Source organism: Dermacentor silvarum, chromosome 10 (assembly GCF_013339745.2).
Source record: "Dermacentor silvarum isolate Dsil-2018 chromosome 10, BIME_Dsil_1.4, whole genome shotgun sequence".
Lineage (NCBI taxonomy): Eukaryota > Metazoa > Arthropoda > Arachnida > Ixodida > Ixodidae > Dermacentor > Dermacentor silvarum.
In genome coordinates, this window is record NC_051163.1 from 76,035,915 (window position 1) to 76,048,093 (window position 12,179).

General features: G+C 47.9%; 1 protein-coding gene across 1 annotated transcript; it reads right to left on the minus strand.

Annotated features, from left to right (window-relative positions):
* Nucleotides 1-540: 540 nt before the first annotated feature.
* LOC125941046 (clumping factor A-like) lies at nucleotides 541-1,275 on the minus strand. Its single transcript, XM_049657960.1, has one exon. The coding sequence runs from the start codon at nucleotides 1,273-1,275 to the stop codon at nucleotides 541-543; it is 735 nt and encodes a 244-aa protein (XP_049513917.1).
* Nucleotides 1,276-12,179: the final 10,904 nt, after the last annotated feature.

The window sequence follows — 12,179 nt, forward strand, 5'->3', positions numbered from 1 at the left end:
ATTTTCTTAGAAAAATATTTCGTCTTACGACCACTTCGCTATTTCTGTTTGTGTAATACTAGTACATTATATTCCATTGTAACTGGTATTAGGTACGTGATTCAGCGAGTGTAGATCACTGAAACACCATGTCCTATGCAGCGACCACGTGCGAGAGCTCAAATGTGAGCCTGATAAACACCCAACCTTAAGAATGTTTGCTTCTTCTCAGCGAATCATATATAGTTTAAGGTTTGCACAGAATACGAAGGGCAGGGGAATAAAACGCAACGATAGCTGCGTATTGTGTGACAGCTTATTCGTACGGCCAGAACCTTGGTAATACTTGGATGACGATTTCATTGCAATTTCTCCTGGACCACTGAGGCATTACACACAAATCGGGCTGAGCGTAATATAGAAAAGTCTGACCAACAGGGAGAGCGAGTGTGACTATTAGTCAATCAAACGCAGTTCGCGAGGGTTAGAGTGTTCCGCAGACGTGTTCTGCGGCCGCACCACTTGCTTTATACCCCGACGGCTGCGACGTCAGTCGAATGGCTACCTTAGGAACAGACGGTAGACGAGGAGTAAACCGATGATCGCCACGATGCAGACAACGCAAGGGTCTGCATTGCACTGTCTTGCGCGCAGCGCCGCGGCCTCGTCGACTCCCCGCTGGTCAGCTAGGCGCATTGCGACGGCAGCGGCTGCTGCGGCAGCCGTGACGGCAGTCCCAGCTTTCTTCACGTCATCCGCTGTAATGACGTTCATGTTGCTCAACGCTGGCGGACTCGTGACGGTGCGCCCGGCTGCCTTCACACCGCGTGCTCTAACGACGTCCGTATCGCTTCGGGCTTGGCGTCGCGTATTTGTCTTCGCGTTGTCTACCGTGACGTCGTCCTCCGAATCGCTGTCCGATCGCCGAGCTGTCTTCACGTCGTCTTCCGCAGCGTCGTCCGAATCACTGGCCTTTCGAGGACTCCTGACGCCGTCCTCGTCGGTCGTAGTTGAAGGACTCGTAGAGCCACCGGCTGCCTTCGCGTCGTGTGCTGTTATGACGTCCGTATCGCTTCTGGCTTGGCGACGCGCAGCTGTCTTCGCGTCGTCTACCGTGACGTCGTCCGAATCACTGGGTGATTGCAGACACTCCTGTGCCTTCACGTCGTCTGCCACAGCGTTGTCCGAATCTCTGGCTTTTCTACGACGCCTAACGCTGCCCTTATGGCTCGTAGCTGGAGGACTCGCAGTGTAGCCGCCGGCTGTCCTTACGTCGTGTTTTTGAACGTCGTCCATACCTAAGTCGCCAGAGGGGGGAGTGCACTTCGCCAGATAGTTCGTGTCCTTGTGCCCTTGATGATCGGGCAGGATGCACTAGGTCTCGTCCCTTGTGGCTGAATTTTGTTGCTTCTGTTCTTCGTCTTCTTTCTTCCTTGCCTAGTCACGTTTCTACAAGGTGCCAAACGTAGCATTTGCGAGCGAGAATGCGCTCGAAAAACGTAGGCTGAAATCTTAAAGCGAAACTTTCCTTTTTGGCCGCATGATCACAATATACGAGTATTGCAGTCAAGATACAATTACGCAGACAAATATGCTTAGCGCGATAGCCATTACACGGAAACTCGAGACGCTCTTTCACCGTCGTGCCATCTGGTAGCGACAGCGTATGCGCGGCCCGTGTGCGGATGATTAGGAGGCTTCCAGGGGGCGCGCAAAGCGCTTGTCTGCAAAAATAACGAAGCCAGGTAGATGCACCGTCGCGCGCTGATCAATCAGCCCTGCCATAGCGAGGGCACCGTTCTGAAGCTTCCTCTGCTGGCATGGTCGTTCCTGCTGAGCAGCCCCATTCATACCGCACCGTAGTGCATACTCTGCTTTGAGTGAAACGAATATAGAATACCAACGTAAAGCTAAATTTATCCACAGCCACACTAGAGCGCGCATAGCGCCCTGCGTTCCAGCACGACCGCATCTGCCTATTTACCGTACTGGGCGCTTACAAAGGCGAACAGTATTCAGTTGGTCTCATCTCGTAGACGTACTCGAGTCTCTCACGATGCTCTGACAATACGTATCCACGTATTTTGAGAGCACCGTGAGAGGAGCTTGACCTCCTCACTATTCACTTCGATTGCTTTCAATACTTTTCCTTTGGGTGAAATTGCGAATATTACTGCGATAGCTTCTAAGTGGACTAGCGTCGTCTTCACTAGCACCGCCGTGCTGGCACAGTACTTACGTGTAAACGCGGCCAGCGCATGCAGGCCTTGAAGGTCTCCAAAGACGCAAGATGCCCAGCACGTTTGGTCACAAGCACCCACCAAGATAATCTGACAATAAAGGGAAGCGGAATGCAGCAATAATGAAACACAGAGCACTTTGGGGCCACAATAAGTATAAGGTGGTGCGTGGAATCTGGGAAGGAGTAACGGTGCCAGCGCTAACGTTCGCAAATGCTATTCTATGCTTAAATTCGGATATATTGTCGGGTTCAGTAGTTAACCAAAGATCAGTAGGCCGGTTGGCTTTGGAAGCCCACGGTAAAACCACAAATAAGGCAGTGTAGAGTGACATGGGTTGCGCCTCTTTTCGAGTCAGAGAAGCACAGAGAAAAATTAGTTTTGAATAAATACTCAGGAACATGGATGAAAATAAATGGACGCCTAAAGTGCACAAGTATGTGTACTTGAAAATCGTGGACAGATTATAGAGGAAGAGGTCAAGAAAGTTGGCAACCAAGTACAGGGTAACTGAAACTGTAATTAGACAACCAGGAGTCACCAGAAAGAAGGTGAGAGAAACAGAGACTGGATTAAAAGAACGGAAACCAAAAGGACCTTGCTATTTCTATAGGCACCAAACCAAACCAAACCAAACTATGGAGATTTGCAAGACTGAAAAGAAAGAAGTTAGAAGGGGGAAATCTGTACGATAACATAAAGGGCAGTGACTTAGTATCTGAGGCTCGAGCCGGTTTCCTAAGGACAAAAACACCCGGTGAGAACCGTAGGTAACGTACACCTTCCAGAAGCGCTTGGGCTTAACGTGGGCAGAAAAGTCAACCGGTCAGCAGTCGAGATAAGTAAGAGACGGTTATAGTATTGGTGGAAAAAAAAGCAGAGAGGAAATTAATACGACCGGATCTCTTACAGACATAGGTAGCGGTACAATTAAGGTAGAATTTGAAGGGGGAAAAACGATTAAAAAGATGTATACAAAAATGCTAGATCAGAAACATGTATTGCATACTTGATTAAATCATGCAGGCTAAGTGGCTGTGACCACCCCGTTTCAAAGGGGATGCCATTAAATCATCGTCTTCTTCTTTGTTGAACGACTACCAGGAGTCATCAAACAGATATTGAGACAAAGAGAGACAGTAAATTGGTTGCAAAGAATGTAAACAAAAACACCATGAAGAATTGGAAGAATGGCAAGAATGAAATTAGTGTGGAAAATCTGTACAGTAACACAAAGGGCAGTGCCTCGCTATTTGATGCACGAGTTGGTCGCCAAAGGACATGACCATATTGGAGCAAATATTCGCAACAAGGTAAGGCATGTGTATGCTGCAGAAAAAATCCGGAGACCACCAAGAACATCCTCATGGAATGCGAAGGAATTCACCCAGTGGGAACCTTGGGTAAGGTACACCTCCCACAAGCGCTTGGATTTAAAGTGGATGGAAGCATCAACCGGTGAGCAGTCAAGATAAGCAAGAGACGTTGAGAGTATTAGTGAAAAAAAGCAGGGAAGAGATTGATACGACTATATCCGTTACAGCTAGGCGTAGCAGTACAAGGTAGATATAGAAGTTTTAAGGAAGAAAAAAATTAAGGAAATGTATACAAAATGCTAAATGAAAAACATGTATCGCATACCTGATTAACTCAAGCAGGCTAGGTGACTATTTCTCGCTGCCCCGTTTCAAACAGGATGCAATAAATCATCATCATCATCTTCATCGAAGGGCGAAACGGTTTTGATGGTGGCCATACGTTGTGTCGCCATAATAATTCAATGCTAAACGCATTACCGTCGACAGCTGTCGTGAGATAGGTTCTGCCGTATTTTTTTTCTATAAAATTTTAATTAAGGTTCCCAAAATCCTTTCTAACCCAAGAATGAATAATGGCCTAAGAACTGAACGACATCTCGCCTAAACATCATACACATTTCTCAACTTGAAATACACCTTTTTGCCACTGCTGAAGGTCCAAGTCAAGTTGGGAACACCCCTGCGGAAACGCACGAACGGTCTTCCCCAATTTCTACACTGAACTCACGTACTTACAAGGAGTTCTACAAGTACGAAATAATTCGGCCAAAACCTGCGGAAGTACACATACTAACTAATCATAGGGAGATCCCCTCCTTGCATATTTTGTGATGGCTGCGACAACATGCCACACATATTGCGGAACTACCACCCGCTGCATCCGTCATACAACCTAAACTCACCCCGGTACCCCTGCCCCATACACCACACTTGGCGACTACAGCGAGTAACCTACAAAACCAAGTTCACTTCACTATATTCACGGAGTATGCTCTCAAGAAATGATAGCAGTAAGAATTTGGGCTGAGGAGCTTCACTAACACATGCACACTAACAGAAAGTGTTTGTCCAACTTATGGGTTTTCGATTTGCCGTGTCATTTTGCTTGACAGGCTGCGTCACGTGACCGCTCAATCGGCGCAAAATTTTTAATTTAGTTTTCTTTGGGAACTACCCGGGGAGGGGGGGTGGAGGGGGGATTTTTCATGTCTAACCGTTTTTAATTGGCTTATCCCGAAGATAGTGCAGTCTAACACAGCGGCGGAAACCACGCAGTGGTATCACCGCCATGCGTTGGTGCCGGTACGCTGGTCCTCAAAGGCGGTTGCTGACGCTGCACGGGGTTCCGAACAGGTCCTCAGGGAAGTGGCGCTCGAGGTACCGGTTGGCTCCCACGTACGGGTAAGGCACAGTGCTGAGGGGAGTGCCACCTGTAACAAGTAGTGCAACATAGTGCCAAAAAAGAAAAGAAAAAAAGCACGCTTCACAAAGCCCCCTAATCAGATTTTTGGATAGCAACCGGAGTTGTTTTGTCCCTAACCTTTATTGCAAAACATTCATTACCTATATATGTCACTTAGTGGTAGGCTCATGACTCCCCCTCCTTGGAGCCGCTTCAATAAAACGAATTCAAGTAGGCCAGTGGTGGGCTTAAAACCAGGATCCGTCAGCGCAGCCGCCCTACGCTCCATCCATTAGGCCATAAATGCGTGCATGGAGCCATTGGGTCAACCTTACTGCACGTCTTCCTTTGTGGCAGACAGCGCTTCGAGACGGTTGACGCGTGCGTCCCGCCACATGGTGACAATTTGTTTATAAAAGTGGGAGCAGCTGCGCGAGCTCCAATATAACACAATGGCTCCGAGGTGACAACTTCGTGCTGCTGAGAAGGAGGCGCGAAAGTAGCGGCGCGCCGAGCTAGACATGTCATCGTGATCGCGGTCATCGTCATGCCATCACTGTCATCGTTGCCCTCGTGGTTGTGCTGTCGTTCGCGTCTCAGTCGTGACATCCTGTCATTTCAATTGCGTACACGATTGCTTGCACAGTTGCTCGCGTTACGCCGACATGTTATGTCATCTGACAAGATTTTGAGCAAATTGAGTAATATCACCTCACGGACCCTATAGGTGCCGAATTCCCAACACTTTTCATTCGCAAGGGCTCTTTGCCATTGACCGGCCGCTGTCACTAATATTGTGTCCGGTAACATGATTTACTGAAATGATCTCTTACAAACATTTCTAGCGTAGGAGGATTATGTAAGCATGGACCAAAATCACCTTCCTTCCTTGGAATGAAGAACGAGGTGCCTTGATTAGATAAAATATAAAAAAATCCTAATGTATTATTCCCTCACACCTTCAATTCAAAAACTCTTTTTTTTAATGTAAACAATTGTTCATCATCGTCCCCGATTTCGGGCTTTGAATTGTGCTCAGTCACACACAATACCGCGCTGGCATCTTTTATTTTGACCGTTGCTCGCAATGGTACATTTGCACATGTATTTTATCCCATAGGTCTGGTTTGGCACTTTACCCGCATTGTTTTTATTGCAATGAACCTGAAACTATGGATCATTTCTTGATAGAGCTTAGTAGGCTCAACGGGCACAGAAAACGGCTTCTAGAAGGTCCCCTGCGCCAATTTGGATTAGTCATTACGCTTCCTGTCATAGTTTCCCTGGGGCCGTCGGCACTAAGGCACTGCAATAGGAGCGTAATTAATTTTGTAAGGGAGACAAGGAGACTACCATGTTAATTTTATAGTTTTATTTTCGTCAACAAGAAAACTTTAAATTTTCAAGAAAACTTGAAACTTGAATTTGACAATATAGCATGACAATAGATATTAACGAGTAGCATTCATATAATATCTCATTCTTAAATTAGAAAATCCCATTTAAGTATTTTCCCTTTTATAACACTGCCTCCGGATTCATGGTCGATCCTTCGTAGTGGGCTGTGCCATATATATAAGCACTAAGCCAAATCAAACAAGGCACGAGGATTCTGAGCGCTGAAGTAAAAGAAGAAAAGAATTGGTCATGACGCCAGTTGGTCAGCCGCCGTATTTGGTCTCTTCTGGTGCAGTGAGTCTTATGCGGAAGATTTATCCTTCCATATATCTGTCACAAATGCCATGCATGCCTGCATAAGCAAAGAGAGCGAAAAAAATCGAAGGTCACTGTCGTCAATATCTAAAGGCAGTGTCTATTCTCTCGGCAGCGGGAGAACTTCTGAAATGAATTTCTGCCGGCACTCACCTCCTATTGGCTCTCGGTAGGTTAGGTTAGATTAGCTTAGGTTAAGTTAAGTTAGGTCGGGGCACACCTGCAGGCTCTCGTGCACACCTGCCGGCAGTTTTCGCCGGCAGTTGTTACCGACAGTTTGTCATGTGACTTCCGAGCGCCAATGTGAGGTGAGTGCCAGGAGAAATTCGTTTCAGAAATTTTCCCGCCTGCCGGGAGAATAGACTCACCCCTATCTAAAAGCAGGGCGCGTGAGTAACGAGATACCAGTGCATGGTCTCTGACCGCTCGTCTCCGCGGTAACAATGCCAACTTCTTAGCTGCGACTGTCATGTGCATGGAGGGCGCAATTCAAAACTTGTTCTTGGCCTAATTGGTGATTACGAAGAGGTATATTTACCGCTGAAAAGATGAAGCTAGCTTGGACCGGAGCGAACACGCCCATGTAGTCATTTTCTCGCCTGTGTTTTGTCCTCGTACGTGTTGTTGTATTCATTCTAGCTGTTGCTTTTCACTATTAGCTGAGCTATGTGGCTTGTGCGCTGCGTCTAAAGTTATTTTTATTAAAGTGCATATGTATCGCTGAAAGCGCATGTGCTCAGGGGCAAGCTTTAAAAACAAATTCCGTGCTACCTACCCCCGCCCGTCTCCCTGTCTTTTGTGTGTGGGATTTTACGATCTTTAAAGCCCGCAGGTAGGCAGATATGCTTTACACCATACGTTCGCTGGGTAGCAAACGTCTGGTTACATAATTCTGCCCGTTTCTTTCTTGATCTCACTTGTACATTAGCTGCACAGCATTCTGAACGAAATGGGCTTTAGAAATTATAACGTTAAATTAATACATGTATTTTGTTCGATTATTCTTTAGACACTTCTAAACACTTTTCTCTTGGCAGCAAAGTTGCCGAGAGAATCGCGTCTATAGAATAGGGTTACGCAGTTCAGCCATTCAAACCACCTACGATGGGTTAAGTAACGTACGTGGCTATCTTAATCTGCAGCGGTTGAATCTAAGCTCGCGCACTACTCGGCACTACGGCCTGCTCCGAGTCGTAGAGCTAGTATCAGTGAGCTCTTCAGCAGGAATCCAAAACGCTCCCTGGGTTTGATTTTTTTTATGGAGGAAGGAAAAAACGGAGGAGAGGTCATACCCATTCCGCGCGCTAGGAGAAAAGGGTAGAGGAAGTCGCGTAGTATTTTTCTTTGTAGCGGCCATGTTGACGGGCACAATTGCGGTTTTGTTATGGGGGTGAGTGCTGATGCGTGGGCTGTCCCGTAGGTCTCGCACGGTGGCTACCGTGGCAAAGGCGTCGTGTGTGCAGGACTGCGTAAATCTCCATGTTTTGTTCCGTAGTGTTATCTATACGGTGCTCTCCCGGCGGTTGTTGTGGCCAGTGAGACTAGAAGAAGAAGAAAGCGTGAAACGAGCGCGTATGCAACGCCGTATACCACGTACCACGCCACGGACAAAGAACGATCTCAGAATCTATTTGCCGTCTTCGGCGGATTCGTGCTAAGATGTCATCACAGTATAAACCCGCTGTGCGTCATAGTAGGTACGATAAATGCCTTCGAGCTCAGTGACAGCTGCGCGGTGCTCCTGCTTTTGACAGCGAACGATGCGTTTGTGGCATGTAAAACAGACATGTGGAAGGATGGGAAAGAAGTGGCTGCTGTGAGCAATTCAGGGATGAACACTCCTTACCGCAGATATCTGTGTGCTCGAAGGGCGCAGGGAAGCGAAGGTTGGCGGAGGCGGTGCAAGGCTTGACAGAAGAACGTACGCCTGCACGCGCACCAAACGGCTGAGTGATGGTCGCACGTAAGCCCGGTCAACGCGCTAGCCGCACGCATATACGCTTACTGCTCGGCACCGCGCGGAGGATACCATGGAACTTTGTTTCCTTGAAGCTTCACTTACCGACAGAACAATATACATCAAGCTGCAGTCAGATGTGCTTATAGGCGTAACGACGTTCTCCTCTGCTGGCCTCTTCTTCGGGGCGCTGTGGCTCGTCACATCTCCGCAGTGCGCGACCGCCTAAAACTTGTTCAATACAGCAAAATGATTCCTATAAAGCCACAACCAGCATACGCGCTTGTTCTCATAAAGTGCAGATGGGCTAACCATAGGTCGTGATGTGCGTAAACTGTGCTGTCGGCCATCGCCTGGGCAATCTTGCAGTGCAGTGAGAATGCACAGATTTATTTTCGGAAAAGCCGGCAAAAGTAGCGGTGGTGGTGGTGAAAACTTTTATTGAACAAAGAGAGAGGGTGGAGCCCGTGAGCTCCATGAAACTAGGTGTCATCCTTAGTCCGGGACGTCATTGGTCGAAGCCGCCACTCGAGCCCGTTGGACCAGAGCTCGTTGTTTCTCTAGTCCGGAGCTGTTGAGCACGGTCGCCTCCCAGTCCTCTCGAGTTGGGTGGGGAATAGGGGATAGATTGGGATTCTGTTGGCAGGCCCAGACCATGTGATACAGATCTGCCAAATTACCACAGTGCTGGCATTGCCCATTGATTTTGGGATCGAAATGCTTTACTATAGCTGGGCAGAGCAACGTATTAGTTTGGAGGCGCCGTAGGACGCGTTCTTCAGTTTTGGATAGACCTTTTGCCGGAGGGGGGTACACCCGGCGCTGCTCGCAGAAGTAATGTCGAATTGCACTGAACCGTAGTAGGGGAGTAGGACATTCAGGCTGTTTAGGGCAACAGGGAGGTTCCCGGGGAATAAGTGCGCGGGCTGCTGCGTCTGCAGCTTCATTACCTCGAAGGCCCTGATGGCCTGGAGTCCAGATTATTCGTTTTGGTGCGGGATCCCGATCCCTGATGCAGAGTCTCAGAATTTTGTTGGCTAGTGGAGAGATTTCCCCTGCCAAGTAGTTTTCACAAGCCCTTCGAGAGAAAGTAGCGGGGGACCGGCCTCACAGTCTAACTTGCGGAGTCCATTATGAACTCCTTTCAACGCTAGAGCACAATACTAGGATGAAATGACCTGGGAAACGGTATCGCGATGGTATAACACCGCGATTGGATCCGTTGGTCGGATAACTACGGCGCGCGCACGTCCGCGCAGCCCGGCGTGTTTGCGCACCGAAGGCAAGAAATGTAAGCAAGAATGGAGATCTGCCCCGACAAGATGGCGGAGTAATGCCAACTTCCGGCGTCTCTGAGCTTAAAAAAGAGTGACGTCAGTGCCTCTCTTAGTTTTTCCTTCCTCCGTGCATTTTGGTCATGCTGAACCATAAGGTTGAAAATTTCAAATAACAGCTAACTAATATTTAAATGCTAGATATTCGACAAAATAATTCACGGAAGCCCACAATTCCTAAATAAATGATTTTGCATTTCAATACAAAAATAATGCAGTTGCACTGTTTTGCCGTTATTTCAGGCTTTACAAGTACTTCACGCCGCTAAGTCGGCCCTATCAGCGAAAATGTAGTGCCCTCTCTGTGCAAGCGACTCACTTAAAGCATGAAGCAGCACCTCGTCAGCACCTGCGTCAGCAGCGTCAGCAGCGTCGCAGCGTCGCAGCGTCAGCAGCGTCGCACCTGCGTCAGCAGCGGGAAGAGACCGCTAGTTGTCGGAGATTTGAATTATCGGAGAACTTTGGGGCCGTGTCAGTCGCAAATTTCGCTGCAGCAAATTTTATTTTATTGGCACGGAAACCAGTGTTGAGAAATTCCTGAAGTGTAATGTAGCAATCTAATTGGACCTAACGCTCCGTCTTTAATTAACGAGTGACACCACAAGGCGAACAGTCGCAGGGTCAGTTGCTTCTGGAGCCCACTCACGCGGGAATCGACGACTCCACGTCGAGTGACAGATGGCGAGACCCGGACAAGACCGACACACAGTTCACTGGGCTGGTCGTTTTCTGCTTGCTCGGAGTGCTGCCACTGCTCATCACCATCACCATCGTGGGCTTCTTCTTGTTCTCCCAAGAAGAGATAGTGAGTGCCATCGGCAAACAGCCCTGGTCGCAGTGTATGGCTGTCAGTTGAAGGTTGGGTGAAAACTCTATCTCTTTCTGCAAGTGTATTGGGGGAAAAAGTTTAGGTGCAGACGAGAAATAAAAAGTAGTAAGAAGGAAAGAGATCAGAGACTGAGATGAACACTTTATTCAAAATCAATAATGAAGCTGGAGGAGGCCCTCAGTTCAAGGCTTCGCTGGTGCAATCCTTCAACTCAGTGTTCAGAGATGAGAGAGGGAATTGGGATATTGATAAACTTGTCTGAAAAGGACGAGAGTTTGGTTACAACAATGCAAAGGAGAGAGGCCAATTAGTCCACGGTCGAAGTTTCCTGGGGCGGTGACCAATCTACCAGCGTTCATTTTCCCTTCTGTAATCGCCCTAGCGTCCTTCACTGCAAACTAAACAAAACCTCGACGGCAGAGGGTTTGGAGAACAAATTGCCTTATGTAGCAATCGTTCTGAAATTGAGGCTCACGTGTAGTGTTCTGTACAGGTGCCACAGATAAATGCAATCTACCCAGCGGGCAAGCAATTTGCCATGCGAAGCATTTGGCATAGTATATCCATGTGAAGCAGGGTTCTCCACACCTATAATGACACTGTGTACTGATGACAAAGTAGTGTAGAAGCACTACCAGAAGGAAATATATGCAGAACCGAACCTGTTATTTGACGAAACGTGTGCCTAGAAAGGAAACGGACATTTCAGTGATGTTGATATCGGCGATTGCAGTAGTCGGTCGTATAATCTAATCTAACGGCTCAAGTTGGTTCGGCGCTCATTACACGTTGCTGCCCATTCCAGAGTTGACGCTCACGTAGATTCGACGGATTACAACACTGTTCCTGTAACGCCAGCTATCTGATTAGGGACTGCTGTCTCGCTGCCATATCGGCTCAACGTTCGTAAAGTTTTCAATACACCAAGCGCGTTTTGCACATGGATGGATGGATGGAGAAAATTGTATTTCCTCAAAAAGCATGTGGTGGGCGATTTCGTGTTAGATGGCCACCAGCCCATGGTTGACGGCGACTTGTCTGGCCTACTCCGCGACGCTGGTCTGTACGACTGCGTCTGATCTGGCCAACACGGCCTCCCACGGCTCAAGAGAAGGATCACGCATAATATTCGCCGGTGGCGACACTATGCTGCATTCCCATATGATGTGGATCACGCATAATATTCGTTGGTGGCGACACTATACTACATTCCCATATGATGTGGTCATAGGTTGCCAGTTCCTGGCGCCATCTGCATACCGACTTAATCTCCTCCGGGTATATTTTGCTCAACAGGTTGAATTCGTTAGATTTAGTGTGCAACCTTCTCCATATGCATTCCTGCGCCTTGGTCAACTTCTTGTCTAGGGGCGGATAAATCCTCCGCTCCAGCTTATAATGGTTTG